General features: G+C 50.4%; 1 protein-coding gene across 9 annotated transcripts in view; it reads right to left on the reverse strand.

Moving 5' to 3' along the window:
* The window catches only part of Fancc (FA complementation group C), a 179,275-nt gene that overhangs the window by 17,839 nt on the left and 146,044 nt on the right, over positions 1–15,392 (reverse strand). For all 9 annotated transcript variants that reach the window (XM_078030533.1, XM_078030535.1, XM_078030530.1 and 6 more), the window contains one exon: positions 8,691–8,847. In XM_078030533.1, the coding sequence (XP_077886659.1) occupies positions 8,691–8,847 (157 nt within the window). The remainder of the gene's footprint in view (positions 1–8,690; positions 8,848–15,392) is intronic.

Genomic DNA, 15,392 nt, shown 5'->3' on the forward strand with positions numbered 1-15,392 from the left:
TGTCTTTGGTTCCTGCTTATTTAGTAACGAGTACATAATAAATTAAAATTACCATTGAGGAAACCAGGAAACTGCCACACTACGCGAAATGACACCACTTATTCGACGCACTATGACTTAACAGCTTTAATTATTTAGGAAAAAAAGACGGTTATGAAGGAAAAAAGGCAGCTTCATCTCAAACGATGCTCACCTTGTTTGCTCTATCATGATCGGTTTCAGTGACTGACACCTGCAGAAACTGGCCTCCTGTGGCCTCCAGTGGGGATCCGAGCTCTGTGGGTCTGACCCAGGTTCCATATCTTTTTGGCCAGAGCTCAAAGAATGGGTTTTTGCCTGACAGAAACACCTATTTGTGTTATAAGAGAGACTTTGCAGTAGCATCCCAATGTTGGTAGGTCAGGCTCTACAGGGAAGTTCTTCGAAGCACACTGTCCTGTGCACTGCCCTGGGAAGCATTTTCACAAGAACAAAAGGCTGTACTCTGCCTCTGCAGTTTTCTGGACCACCCTGTAGAAAGCATGGTGCCCACGCCAGCTTGCCCCTTCCTGGTCTGGGATGGCGTCTTGCGACATTGAGCGTTCGCCATCTAGTGTTCACGCTGAGCCACTGCAGGCTGCCCCAGAAGGCTACAGGCAGGGGCGCTGCCACTTGTTGGTGAACGGAGATAGATCTGTGATTTGCACGTTAAAATTCTCTAGTACTGACACAGAGTAACCCATGGTCCCTAAGCCTTCACCAATTCCCACTTTTATCTAAAATAAGCCAATGTGAAATGCTCGGTATTTAAGAAAATAACTCACAGAGGAAAGGTCGCTTGCTTCCTGGCTTTGATCTTAGCAAGCCAGTTAATCTTAGCCTTGCTGTAACAATTATTAAGAGGTCACTGGATATATGCCCGGAAAATATCACAAGTTTCCATGTACCCAAAATGGATAAGACCAAGCAAGGGACAGGCATCACGGTCCCCAGGAAGCGTGCTTTGCCTAGGTCTGCAGACCAGGCCTCAGTCTTCCAGGTAGACCACCTGCCTCTAGAGTGTTGGGGACCAACAGCACTGCTGCGTGCCCACAGGAGGACAAACAGTCCCAGCGAATGCACAGGGAGAACAAAGACCAGGATGGAAAACAGCAAAAGAGGAACATTTCCTTTTGTTCTAAATGGCCCAACTACCCCAGGGCCATCCTGAGGGTTGAGCTGGCTGTGAACCTCCACATTTGATTACATGGATCTCTGGATGGCCAAGGAAAGCATGATCCAAGGGGTAGATTGGGGCTGCCATGAGAGCCAAGGGGGAATTGAGTAAGAAAGTTCTACCGTCAAACAGGAATGAGTGCGAGAAAGAACTTAGGAGTGTTTCCCAGCAAGAGAGCCCCATCGAATGCTTCCAATGTCCCCAGGCTGTGTGGAAGCTGCCTGTTCCCCCATGTAGTGGACTGCCCACTTACAATTCTTTCTTTCAAATATTTCAGAACCTCATTTACTCTCCACCAACCGTTAGCTCTTGGAGGCCAGGAGGTAGGGGAACTCTGCTCAAATAGCAGCTACAGGGATCTTGATGCTCAAAGCAATCTCCCTTCCTGCCCAGCTGTGAGCAGCTACTTCTCCTGGCACCCTTTGCTGTTAGTCTTTAAAATGAGACTCTGACTTTTTTCAGTGAGACCCCTCAAGAGGACTGAGGTGCTCTCAGGTTTGGCATGTGTGCCCATGACATCAAATCACAAAAGCACACACTGAAGCTGTTTTTTCTTACCATGAGAATCTTCTTTGGAAGCCACATCTCCCCTCAAGCCTTCATAGCATCCTTGCAAGTGATGAGGCAAACATTTAACCCCTCTGTCTCCTGCTGTACTGATCAAGGGGGAGCTCTGGTGACAGGCATGGGCCACTGTCACCCAAGGTTCTGGAGCCTAGCTCAGAGACCCCATGGTCTGTGCAATTATCTATCCTTGAAAACGAAGGAAGAAAAGCTTTCTTGGGTCCATCTGCTCGTCTGTTTTTCTCCATCCCACCAAAATCTGTTCCTTCTCCAGCTCCCTCTTCTCCATCTGGCCTAACGATTTTCATGCACAGATTATTTCAAGTCTAAGGAAACCCTGTCGTCAGGAGGCTATCAAGAACACAAGTTTGCCTTCTTCCCTCCTCCAATCCTTCCCCTAAATGTCAGAGGACAGACAGACAGGGATGACAAGCAACTGCAGACACTTGGTCTCGCCTTCCTTGGGCCTGGGTGGTTCTGCTGGCTGTGCACCTGCCCTCCTTCCAGCCTAACCACCAGCCCACAGCCACCTGGAACCCCCCTCTGCCTCCAATGGCTGGTCCACAGCTGCCCGAGAGCAGGGAGGCCATCACTGTGGAGGAAGGGCACAGCAGCCATGCTTGCTGCTGCTGCTGCTTGGGAGAGGAGAGGGCCAGGCCCTGCCACCAGCCCAGAGAGCTGTGGACAGCACGGACCTCCAGCTCTGCCCACCGGTGTTTTTATTCTGTCTTCATCCCAAACCAGCAATGACCATTACAAACACACAGAAGAGACTTGAGAACACAGATGAGCAAGTCTCAGGAAGAAATATTCATCTTTTTCCATTTTTTGATTCTGTGCATATGAGAGAGACACAGAAAACAAACCAGAAAGGGAAATCAAATCATGATTTGAGCTAATTCACAGCTAAAGCAAACGCCTCTTAGAAAAAACTACAAAGGGGGCTGGGGATGTGGCTCAAGCGGTAGCGAGCTCGCCTGGCATGCGTGCGGCCCGGGTTCGATCCTCAACACCACATACCAACAAAGATGTTGTGTCCGCCGAGAACTAAAAAATAAATATTAAAAAATTCTCTCTCTCTCTCTCTCTCTCTCTCTCTCTCTCTCTCTCTCTCCTCTCATTCTCTCTTTAAAAAAAAAAAAAAAAAAGAAAAAACTACAAAGGTGGCCAAGGGCAGGAACTCCCCAAGTCTCTTCCCGTCACCACTCTTCATGGACACACGCCCCTTCACCATCGAGACGGAAGGTGCAGATGAGCAGCAAGGAGCTGGAGCTTAGGGAGCTCGCAATGGATTCTCTCTCCAAGGCCCATCTGAATGCTCAGGAAGTGATCATCTGAGCAATTGGCAGAAAGACCCCCCCTCCACGTGGCCCACCAGCCAGGCCGCCTGGTCCTGCGAGGATCCGACTGTTGGGAGCCTCTGTCGCCGGCTGGTATATACATATAAATCAAAGGGCAACTATATCCACCACGAAAGCTTTCTACTTAAAAAAGATTCTCCCTAAGATTAATTCCAACAATAAACGCCTTTATTGAGTTAAAGAATGATTTGGTTTTCAAACAATCTATTTATATAAAAACCTTCACATCTACCATATAAAATTAGGCATCTTTATAAATATGTATTTTTCATGATGCCATTTCTCCCCCTATTTTCAAAATGCTAAACATAAAACTGTAAATATTCCTTTTACGTTTTAGGATCTATTTTGTTTTAAAACATTCAAGTTTCTTACAATAAATTTGGGTTTAGAGGAATTATTCTTTCTTTTTAATCTTTACCAGATGTTGTTTATACTACCAGCAATTTTTTTCAGTACTCCATAATGCAATTATTGTTTAATTAGTGATAAATCTGTCATTCCTGGGCTTAAAAACTTAACAAGTACCAAATGTACTTTTGCGTTTTAAATTTACACACGCTCTGTAAGACACTGATGTGGGAGGTGCACCTGGGGGATGCCCAGCTCTGGACGCTGGACAAAAATCCCTGAAATCTGGTCCCTGGACCAGTGCCTGGATCCAGCCAGCCTGCGGAGCCTGAGCAGGAGGAAGCTTTCTCGGTGCCCACACCACTCTGGGGCCAGCCTGAGTGGTAAAGGACGCCCGGGGCATGGCTGCCCTGGCTTTTGTTGCTGTCCGCCTGTGTGTTTTCCCTCGCAGGCTCCATCTTTGCCTGGCTGCAGGGTCACATCCCCAGCAGGGACACTGTCCTGCAGTCTGGGCTTTCTCTACCAGGCAGTCCAGGGGCATCTGGCGCCCCCCAGAGGCCAGCACTGGGAAGTGCAGCTGCTGCCTGGAGGCAGAGCCCACAGCTTCAGCCACTGCTGAGAGTCTTCCACTCACGCATCACATTAAAAAGGAAATACTTAAAAGACTGTGGAGGGGAAAAGGAGGAAAAGAAAACTCTAGAGCATCAGTGACAGCTATCTGTGCACAGAAACGGACCACATCGTGCAGGCTGTGGAGCTGTTTCCAGCACAGCATTTTGTGAAAGGGACCTTGTGCCCTGGGACCTTGTGGAAACAAAGTCCCTTTTTCCTTTTGAAATGGTCATGATTGCTGTCTGGAGAAAGAAGACAAGTGCACACTCTAGCTCACACCAAGAGTCCCGAGGTGGCCGGAGCTCTTGTGCCTAAGCTCTTTCGAGTTAAGAAGTGCTCTGGTGGAGCTGTGAGGCCTTTTCGGCAGGAGAATCGGGGAGGAGTGGACTCATCACCTGGGCACAAGACCCAAACCAACCCTGCCCCCTCAGTGCCAGCCTCTCCATACGCTGGGGAGGTGACCAGCAGCTCCTCAGGACACCACTGCAGTAGCCATGACTGCAGGTCCAGGGTGCCCCGCCCTGGCACACAGCAGCACTGTGCAGTCACCTGCCACCTGGCAGCCTCCTCACTCAGGGCGGGCGCCAAACAATAGCTCTCTGGGCCCACCAACAGAACCAGGGGAAGCCAGCCTCGGGAACCCAGAGGCTGCGTGCTTTGTGAGTGGCTTCCACTGCTCTTGGTGACAGCACCAGTTTTTAAGGGCAGGTCTGAGGCCAGGGGATGTGGTCTTCCAGTGACGGTGCTGTTAGGGAGCAAAGCACCGTCTGTCTTTTCTTTTTCTTTCTTGTTGCTGTGGTTTGCTTGGGTTCTGGGATTGAGCCAGAAGTGTTCCACATCCCCAGCCATTTCTTGTTTTTTACTGCGAGACAGGGTCTTGCTGAGTTGCTTAGGGCCTCACTAAATTGCTGAGGCTGGCCTTGAACTCATGATCCTCCTGCTTCAGCCTCCTGAGTTGCTGGGATTATAGCCACCACTCCTGGCTAAGACCATCTTCTTTTAAGAAGTTTCAGTCTGTACAGTAAAAACTGGGGTTAAAACTTGTACAAACTTCAATTTATCTGGGGGCCACCATCTGTGGCAAGCAGCCACGTACTAGGGGACAGTTTGGTCCATGGAAGCCAAAGGATGAGCCTCAAAAATAAACAGTTTGGAAACTCATTTTTATTTTAGAAACCAAAGATGTGTGTGTGTGTGTGTAAAATTCATGTGACCACAGACCAGTCCCTATCATTTGGAGTCTCAGTGGAGCACACCAGGCCTCTGCAGTCCTGAGAGGCCAAGTAACATCTGGGAGGTCACTGCACTCTGCAGCACTTTCATCTTGTGCTTTGCTCTATCTTGGTAACTATAGAATTTCCAGGACTCGTTGTGTAGAGTCCCCAGAGATGGAAATATAATTAACGGCGTTCCATATAAAACACGAGTTACGTAGACCATCACGCTTTGATTACTCTCAGAGCCCGACTCTAATGTAATAGGCATCGGGTTTCCTCTGCAGCACAGCACAGCAGGCTGGTGCTGGGTCTTGGAGATCCAGCTGATACCTCGGCTCGGTCCTGTCACTGCACCAAGATACTTGGCTGCGATAAACAGGTCAGATGATGCAATTAGGAAGCAGTTCTTCAGGTTACCCCCGTAATCACTCTGTAGGTCACAGGCTTGTTCCAGCCCGAGGGGCCCTCGGGCATGGCAGGCCACAATGCCTGGGGAGAGTGGCCCACGCCAATCAGGGGCTTCTAGCCAGTCTGTATTGTAATTACCTCCCATGAACCATGAGGCACAGAGAGGTCACATCCTGCCAATGCCACAATAAATTAAACCAAATAACACCCTCTAGAATCTCCTTTGAACCATAATAAAAGCTCTGAATCTCTAACACATGATCCCGATACACTCTTGGCGAATCGATGGGCGCTGGCGGTGTTCACCGGGCGAGGCTACAGTCCACTACAAACAGTGCCTGAAGATTCTGCAACGTGAGGTCCGAGGGGAGAGGCGCCTCTCTCTCTCTGCTGTGCTCACTAAAGTGCCACTCAGGTAGAAGGGACACAGGGGAGGTTCAGAGAAGAGCCACAGGAGCAATGAAAGGTCACGGAAAAACCGACCGGGCGGGAACTTCTCCACTGAAAGGAGACTCACAGAAAACTGATCAAACCTCCCAGAGGCACACAGTCCACTTTCTCTATTTTACCGCTGAGAAGCAACCAGAAGAAAAGTGCCTTAAATCACAGCATGCGCGTTTAAGTCAGAAATAAAATTACGAGGCAATAAAAGTGATTTATTGCCTTTAGTAACTGGAATGGGCTGCCAGAGGGCTTCCAAAATTTTTTGATAATTTTAAATTATGTTGTGATTGTTTTAAAGTAAGGTGCATTCTTATCTCTTGCTTTAAAATGCAACTCTCTTGAAAATGAGGAGATCAAATAGTAACTGCCCTTAAAAATGAACTCTTGGGGTCTCTCAGTCTTAATATGGGTTTTTGTTTCTTTTTTCTTACCAAGTGCTGTCAACTTTCAGATCGAGTGGGTTCAGTCGGGGCACCCGACTGGCAAGTGACAGTGGGGGGACCCACACGGTTCTCTGACCGGGAAGCCCAGACACCAAGATCAGGAGGGGCCCTGGAACAACAGGGGGGCAGGCCCCAGAAGAGGCACAGAGGAGGCGGCAACTGGTGCCACCGGGATCCCCACACTCAGCCTCCAGCTTGAAAGAGAAAGAAGAGAACAGGAGGTTCCAGCAGAATTAAACACAGAGGAGGCCCCGGAGGCTGCAAGGCCCTGCTGATGAGCGCAGGACCATGGGCCCAGCCAGCCTTGGCCCCAAGCGTCTCAGCCAGGACCGGGTGAACACTCCCGACCGTGTCCTGGCCACACTCGGGATGGGGCTGTCAGCAGAGCTCTCTGAGCTCACGACTCTCTGTGCCAAAGACTCAGAGGTGACAGCGAATGGGAAACAGTGCAGTCCACGGAGGGTCCTGGGAGACACTCTGTGGCACACGGCACAGCCCTGTGACGATGGCAGCTTGCCACGTCATCACTCCTGTGACTATCCAGCTGGTGGTGCAAGTATGACAAATGTGGCGATGCTTTGACAGCACCAACCCCACTTTGGGCTTTCTCTTGTCACACAGGTGTGACTGAGCCAAGCGGCTGACAGCTGTCACCAACATGCAAAGGAGCTGATAACCTGGGCTTTTCCCTCCCGACCCCGAGGCCTGGCCGCTGAGGTCATGTGCCTGCTAGGAGTGGGCACTAGCATCCTCAGATGGCCTTGGAGACACGACACTTGCTGCAACTGCACCCTGAAGTCCATGCTCTGCCCCAGAGAACAGGTCCCCCTGGGCTGCGGCCTTCACAGCAGCACCCATTGAGTGTGGCTTGACAGCACAGTCTCCAGACCTTTCTTCTGTGGACATAATCTGTTATTTTCTTTTGACTTGTTCCCTTTGCTTTGAGATGAGAACCCCTGGGCTCAGGGCACCCTCCTGTCTCAGCCTCCCAAGCGCTGGCCTCAACACTCAGGAGGGTGCGCCAACACGCTTGGCTTTCTTCTGCCTATTTTTGTCTACGTTTTCACACATTCCTGTGCTTACTTGTACTCATTCTGCTCTTGTATGTCTTGGTACAAACCAGGTCATGTGGAATCTACCCATGCCTCATTCGGCTTGTCACTTGACTGAGAGATAAAAAGACCAAGGAGTAGGGCCACCCTGGCTGGTCCACTGTGACATGTAGCTTTTTAGATTTTCTCATCTTAATTTCTTAACATAGCTGCACACTGACTGCACAGAGCTGCCTCCCACAGAAGGAACCGTAGGACGGCTGACGCGGGACAAGGCAGTGTGGCCCTGGGGCCACTGAGTCCTTGACGTCACAGGCCTGGGGACGAAGGCAGTGGAGCCACCACAGAAGGAGGTTCCAAGGCTGAGAGCCTCACCCGAGAGAAAGCTTCCAGAACCTCAGCTGCTCTGATGGTTTCTCTGGGATCTGTTTTGGTCTCCTGGCTGCTACTGTTCCTCTGGTGAAGAGCAAGAGGCTTATTTTTAAACTGTTTCTGTTAACTGATTCCTCCTCTCCCTTGGCCACAGATCTTCATTTTTAGAAAACTTTCCCCTTGTGTTGAAATAAGAAATAGTATCTCTGAAAAGCCTTCTGTGGAGTCCCTGGCCTCCGTGGGCGCCCCAGGCCTGCAGGGCACCTGTGGCCAGGACATGGGGGCCGGGGATGAGCAGTGCTCAGCCTCCTTCCTGGGCACCACCACCCTGTGGTGTGGGGAGAAGGCGGGCAGTGGACAGGGTGGACCACATTCCAACAGGTGCAGCAGGGAGGGGCCAATAAAGCACTCCTTTGCAGAGCCCCCTGCACCTTTGCTGCCTAAATGTCCATCCTGTGAATACACCATCTGAGGCCCAGGCATCATGTGGCTCCCAAACCTCTCCCCCTAGGCACCATGTGCACAGAAAAGCTGGCGAACCAGGTGCTTTCCAGATAAGATGTAAACGCCGTCTCCCATGCTCCTGTTTATACCTGCCCCACCCTCAACTCCAGGAAACGATTCCCAGCATCTCCCTGGAGGATTCTCCCCTCATCAAGCCTCACACGTACCAGCGATAAATCTTTGATAAAGCACTCGATCTCTCTCAGATGATGCCTCTCACTGGAGACGAGCTTTTCAAAAAGATGCAGCACTGCTCTTTCAAGGCTGGGAAGGTGCTGGAGCCACAGAATGGTGACAGCCGCCACGGGGAGAGAGATCTTCTTCCTTTCAGCGAGAAACAAGAGGAATGTTAGGTAGACACGGACCCTGAAAGAAGAATGAGCGACACTCACTGTGCGATGCCCACCAGCGCAGGAGGCCTCTCGGTGGCCAGAGCCAGAGGGGACACTCATGGCACCCAGGAACAGTCCCTTTGTACACTTTGAAAATAACACAACTGGGGCTGGGGATGTGGCTCAAGTGGCAGCGCACTCGCCAGGCGTGCGCGGGGCGCTGGGTTCGATCCTCAGCACCATGTAAAAATAAAATAAAGATGTTGTGTCCGCCGAAAACTAAAAAATAATTATTAAAAAATTCTCTCTCTTTAAAAAAAAAATAACACAACTACACTTGTACCTAACCCACCGTAAGGATCAGAGAAATGACAGAAAATCAAGAAAGATCAGCAAATTGACAGTGAAGAAAGAAAAAGAGAGGATAAAAAAATGAGCGGGAGACAGGTCTCGTGTGTCCAGGTAAACGCAGGCCCTAACTTCAGAAAATAACGGATGACCTTGGGAAAGCTGCTCAACCTTTACACCTCAGTTTCCTCATCTGTGAACTAGGTCGGAGGGTCCACACAGTAACACATGCGCAGTGCTGAGCACAGCGCCACCCTGCCGACGCTGAGGAACTCTGTTTACAAATCTGTTGCTGTGTATTAACAATCCACGTAAGGTGATTATGAAGAGCTGATACAGAGCAGACCTTAAACACGGCAACTTCATAAAAACCATTTCTTGCAGCTGTTTCTGCTGGAGGGTCCTCTGGTGTCAGTAATTGGGGGCTCTAGCTCCCCTCCTGGGAAGGACTGAGGGGTAGGTGTCTGATTCTGCACCCCAGCCCCCAGGGCTTCCTGCCCATACCCTCCTGTCCCACACAGAAGGGCGCTTTCAAGGTCTGCACAGGGGCTGACTGTTATTAATGTGTCCTGGCCACAGGTGCCCTGTAGGCCCGGAGCGTCCGAGGAGGCCAGGGACTCCACAGCAGGCTTTTTAGAGAAACTATTTCTTATGTCAATATGAGGGCAAAGGCCCCATTACCCCTTCAATGACCCTTTCAGCCCCTGTCCCCTCACCATGACTTCTGGGCCACTGTCTTCCCGCTTTGTCTTTGTACCCACCTTGTCCTGGAATGACCCAGGGGGCAAGGGAAGCCAGGGGGATCGTGGAGGACCAGGTGGAGGGCGGGAGGGCATGGCCTGCCTCTGGGCTCCTCTGATCTCATGTCCTCACCCTGAGCTTCGACTCAGCAGGGACCCCAAGCAGGCCCCTTCCTCCATCCCATCGCCTCCCACACCTGGCAAAGAGCTGCTGCAGGCCCACAGCCCCCATGACAGCTGTGCCCGACTCAGGTGGAAAGGGGAGAGCGGACCAGTGCTGTGGAAGACCTGCCAGGGGCTCTGCTGGAGGCGTGTGGACTCAGGCACAGCAAGCAGAGGCACCCAACAGGCCCGCAGCGTCCCAGCTCCGGGCTGAGCTCTGCCTGGTGACAGGCTTTGGGGAGGTGCTGGCTGCATGGAAGGTGGTGAGAAGGGATGAGGAGCTAAGGGAGGAGCGCTGAGTGGGAGAGGAGGGCCTGGGCACAGGCCATGCCCAGGCACACGGGCATTCAGTTGTCGGTGGAGAAGGAGGAAATGCAGACGGCAAGCAAGCGGGAAGGCCACACCAGGCAGGCCCTGGACAGACGCAGAAGAGGGTGAGGGGAGGAAGGGGGCGTCGGCGAGGGCAGGACTGGAGCCGGGCCTCCAGAGGGACAGCTGCAACAGGAGGACACCAGGCGGAGTCTGTGTGGCCGGAAAGTGGAGTTTGAGGACCATGCGGCCGACTGGTGATGGACAGGCACCTCCTGCAGCAGTATCACAGAGACCAAGTTAGAAGCCACTGGGAAGTGTGTCCCAGGAACAACGGGTGGAGTAAGACCCACGGACACTGTGACACATACTCCTTTTTTGTTTTATAATAAATGAGCTGGGTCTACATCCCCTGAAGGATGTCCAAGGTAGGGTAGTTGAGCAAAGGTTCCAGAGTGGTACGTATGGTGTGACAGTAGTTGTGTTGTTGTTGTGTACTTAAAAGCTACTTTAAGAAGAATGAGGACTCCTTTAAATAGACTACTGTGTGTTAATAGGAATATCCGGCATAGTTAGCAGAAGCTGGGGGGAGACAAAGGGAGATCATTTTCTGTATGGTGCTGTCTAACCTGATAAAATGAACATACATCCTGTGGAATATTTTGTTTTCTTGTACTAGAGGTTGAACCCAGGTGCTTTGTCACTAAGCCACATCCCCAGACCTTTAGTTTTTGAAACAGGGTCTCACTAAATTGCCCAGCTGGCCTCGAACTTGCCATTTTCCTACTTCAGGTTCCCAATTCACTGGGATGGTAGGCATGCACCACCACGCTCCGCTGGGCAAATTTTAGAGTCAATGAAGTAAAAAAGAAAAAACAAAAAACAAATGTTTTCAGGGACGCTGGGCATTTTCATTCTGCTCAATGTGTGTTAGTTGGAAACTCTAGGGTTCCCCTTTTCCTGCACTCTGCTTGCTCCATCTCTCTAGGCACCGGTAAAAATGATGAATGGAAGGAACTGGAGAAGATAACGCATCGGCTCCCTCCAATCCCTACCTGGCCTCCAGGGGGGTTTCTGTGTTGGGTGGTGCTCTGGGTGACTGGCGGGGCAGCAGGGTTTATGGGTAATACTTTATGATTTTTCTCCAAATTGTGGGGAGCAGGGTCTGAGAGAAGCTGCCACCCAGAACACCTGATTTTTAGGGCTGGATTTCTTCTTTTTTTTTTTTACATTTCTTTTTTTAGATGTAGGTAGACACATACCTTTATTTTATTTTTATGTGATGCTGAGGATCGAAGCCAGTGCCTCACGCATGGTAGGCGAGTGCTCTGCTGCTAAGCCCCAGCCCCAGCCCTTAGTGCTGGGTTTCTGACAGGAAATATCTCCTGCCAGTAGACTCTTCCAGATAGGTGCTCCTCGACACTGAGAAAACTCAGTTTCCCCCCAAAACTCAGCGTGGTGGGGGGCGATGGCTCCGCCCTCTCCAAAGAGATGGGGTAGGTGAGGAAACTGGCCCAGCTGCTTATTAAATCATTTTGCTCCAAATGTGTTTTTGTTTTTAACAGCTATAAGAAGTATAGAATAAACCCTCCACTAGAAAGGTTCTTGAGGGAGGTGCCCTTCTGAGGGTGCCCAGGGGGCAGTGGTGACATTCACTCTTCCAGTCGGCAGGCAGCAAAGGGCTGTTGAGGCCAACAGAGGACTCATGAAAGTTGGGTCCAGTTTCTGCTGGGGAATTGCTTAATCCAAAAAACCAGGAAGGACACTCTGTGCCACCCTAATCACAGGATCACTTGATAATCTCACACTTCAGTCAGCGATCTCACTGCTGTGCTCAAAAGACCCGATAAGAACAATTTCAACAATTTTAGACCCTTTAGGAAAAGTTTATTTAAGGCTCACAATGTGGAAGGTCTTCATCCACAGACGGCCGACTCCATTCCTGGGGCCTGGGGTGAGGCGGCACATCATGGGGGAAGAGTGTGCTGCAGGAAAGCGTGGGGACGTGGTGCCAGGAAGCAGGGAGAGAGCTTCCCTCACCAGGACAAAATGTAAACCCCATCAGGAAGTGGTACCACTCGCCTGTGATCCCAGTCGCTCAGGAGGCTGAGGCAGCAGGATTGCAAATTCAAAGCCAGCCTCAGCAACTTAGCAAGGCCTTAGGCAACTTAGCAAGATCCTGTCTCTAGATAAAATAGAAAAAGGGCTGGGGATGTAGCTCTGTGGCTAAGCACCCTTGGGTTCAATCCTCAGTACCAAAAAAAAAAAAAAAAATCTACCACAAACAAACTATAAACCCGCTAATTTGACTTGTAGGAGCAAACTACCCATGAGCAGATGATTCAAGGAGCATGAATGAGGTTCTTCTCATTGGCCACTAAATTCTTTACTACTAAGCATCTTGGAAACCATATTAGCTCCTTCGGCAATGGGAATTGAGTTTATATTTGACTTTTGTTTACAGATCCTTTTATTGGGGGGGAGATTAAAAAATTTTAATGTGAAATACCAAACATAATATAACTAATAAATAAACATAATAAAACTTAACACTAAGCCTACTATACTTGCTGTGAAGGTCAACAGTCGTGACAGCACTGGGTTAACAGTTCTGGAGCGCTCCCTCTGGCCACCAGGCACTGTACTCAGCATATGGTAGGCACTGACCTATTTAGATTTAGATGTGAACAAGCGTCCCAATTTGCATGGGACAAGTTCATAATTACAAAAGGGAACCCCTCTGATGCCCAAAGTGTTGTGTCAAGATTAGAAGTCACATGGTTACCCTGCTTACCACTCACGGCCACTCCGCGAGGTTAGCTGGTGGTGGTCAGTTACTCCTTCTACCATGAGCTCTTCATGCTCCCAGAACATGTACTCCACCAACTGTGCAGAATCTTTCATCCCCACGTCAACTAGTTCTCCATCTCTCTGGACACCAGCTGGGTGCCCAGTGATTCGATTCAATTCTGACCCTAAGTGCCCTAGGTTAATGCAGACACCATAGGATAAGGGCTCATCCCTATAAACCGTTCCCTCTGCAGACACCAATTACAAGGTGGTGGTGGGTTGCCTGTTTTCTGACTATAACTCAGAGGTTGCCATGATCCCCTCTTCAGTTTGATAATTTGCTAGAATGGCTTACAGAACTCAGGAAGGCATTTCTCTTACTCTTATTACCAATTTATTATAAAGGACACAACGCAGGAGCAGCCAAATGGAAGAGGGTCACAGGCAGGGTGTGGGAAGGGGCTTGGAAGGGCCTCTCAGGTGTACCACATCCCAGCATACCTTGGTGCTCACCACTCTGGGAGCTCTTCATGCCCTGAAGTTTCAGGGTTTTCATGGAGGTTTTGTTATGTAGGCATAAATGACCCATCATTGGCTTGGTGACCAGGACCAATCCCAGAGGTTCGGGGTGGGCTGAAAGTTCCAACCCTCTATTCACTGTGGTTCCTTTGGCCACCAGCCTCAGCTTGAAGCTTCCCAGGGGTCACCAAGAGTCATTCTAGATCATAACTCAGGTGGGGCTTATGAAACAAAGTCTACTCTTCTCACCTTGACCACTGAGGAAATCCCAAGATCTTAGAAATGGGACAACGGCCACATGCGTATTTCGTACTACATCACAATACCACAGTTGTGCGTTTATTCTTCTTTCCATTTGTTTCCTGGCACCTTCACCCAGGCATGGAGAAGAGCTTCTCTGTGCAGCCTCAGACTTCTCTGTGTTTCTGAGGTGATGGGTTTGGATTCACCTCAAAGGACGTGTCATGCCAAGCCACTTATGTTCTGAAGATTTATGAAGGAGCCTCAGAGCCCTCCCAGAAAGGTCTATGCAACTTGCAGCCTGTGGGTGGCTGTGATGGCTGTGACACTTGTGTGAAGGAAGAGGCTCCTCTGGTTGTCTAATCTGCAGGGGGCGAGCATGCTCGGGGAAGGGAAGATGGGCAGCCTGATTCTGGAAACACGGCAGTACTTGGAAGCCAAGGCCAATGGGTCAAAGAGTTGCGTGGTTTCAAAATGACTAGGTGGCCCACGAGGGGACAGGTCCAGGGGCCAGGGTGGGGTGGCAATGGCCCCCACCGGCTGACTCAGCCTCCCTGTGTCAACATGTGGCGGGGATGCTCTGTACAGGGGAATGTGGCCAGGGACAGGCTCCAGCCCTACACCACACTGGGAGAACTCACTGAGCCGAAATCGTAGGAACCGGACAGCTGAAGGCCACCCAGCAAGCATTTCTGGACAGTCTGTGCCTGCGGATTAGCAGACACGATGTTTTTCCAAACCAAATACATTTTATTAGCTGTGGAGGGAGGGTGGGCTATCACAGGACAGCAGCACAGGGCCGCTGCCCGGCTCTCCTCCTCGCTGGGCACTTCTGGAACAGCTTTCTGGGGTTCCACAGAGGATGCCAAGGGCTATTCCACTCTTGTCCTCCTTAACCCAGTTTTGCTGAGAAAGAGGACTGCGTGTTGAGGCCGAGAAGGCCGCGGCCTTCTGCAAGAGGCAGCCTGAGAGTCAGGAGCGGGGCTGCCAGGGACAGGCAGGGCTTGTGCGTCAAGACAGATGTCCTGCGGAACTGCTGCGAGTGTGAGGAATCAAGTGGGCGGGGAGTACCGTTAGAGCCCCAGGGTTGGACTCCGTTAAGTGTGCAGAGGGCGACACTTGGGGCACTGTATAAACTGTCACTTAATCTCTCACCTCAACATAGAGATGTCAGACTCCTTGGGAAATTCAGACTGGGTGTATTTTGACAGAGGGCTTAAAGTAGGTAGAAAAAAGGGCGTGTTTTATTCTTTAACCATGAAAATTAGTTTTTATTTTATTTATTTATTTTTTTACCATTCTGGAAATTGAATGCAGGGATGCTCTCTCTACCAGTGAACCATATTTCCAGCCCTTTTATTTTGACCAGGGTCTGTCTCAGTTTCCCAGGCTGGGCTGCACCTCTCAGTTCTCCTGACTCAGCTTCCCA

This window comes from Ictidomys tridecemlineatus, chromosome 13 (assembly GCF_052094955.1).
Source record: "Ictidomys tridecemlineatus isolate mIctTri1 chromosome 13, mIctTri1.hap1, whole genome shotgun sequence".
NCBI lineage: Eukaryota > Metazoa > Chordata > Mammalia > Rodentia > Sciuridae > Ictidomys > Ictidomys tridecemlineatus.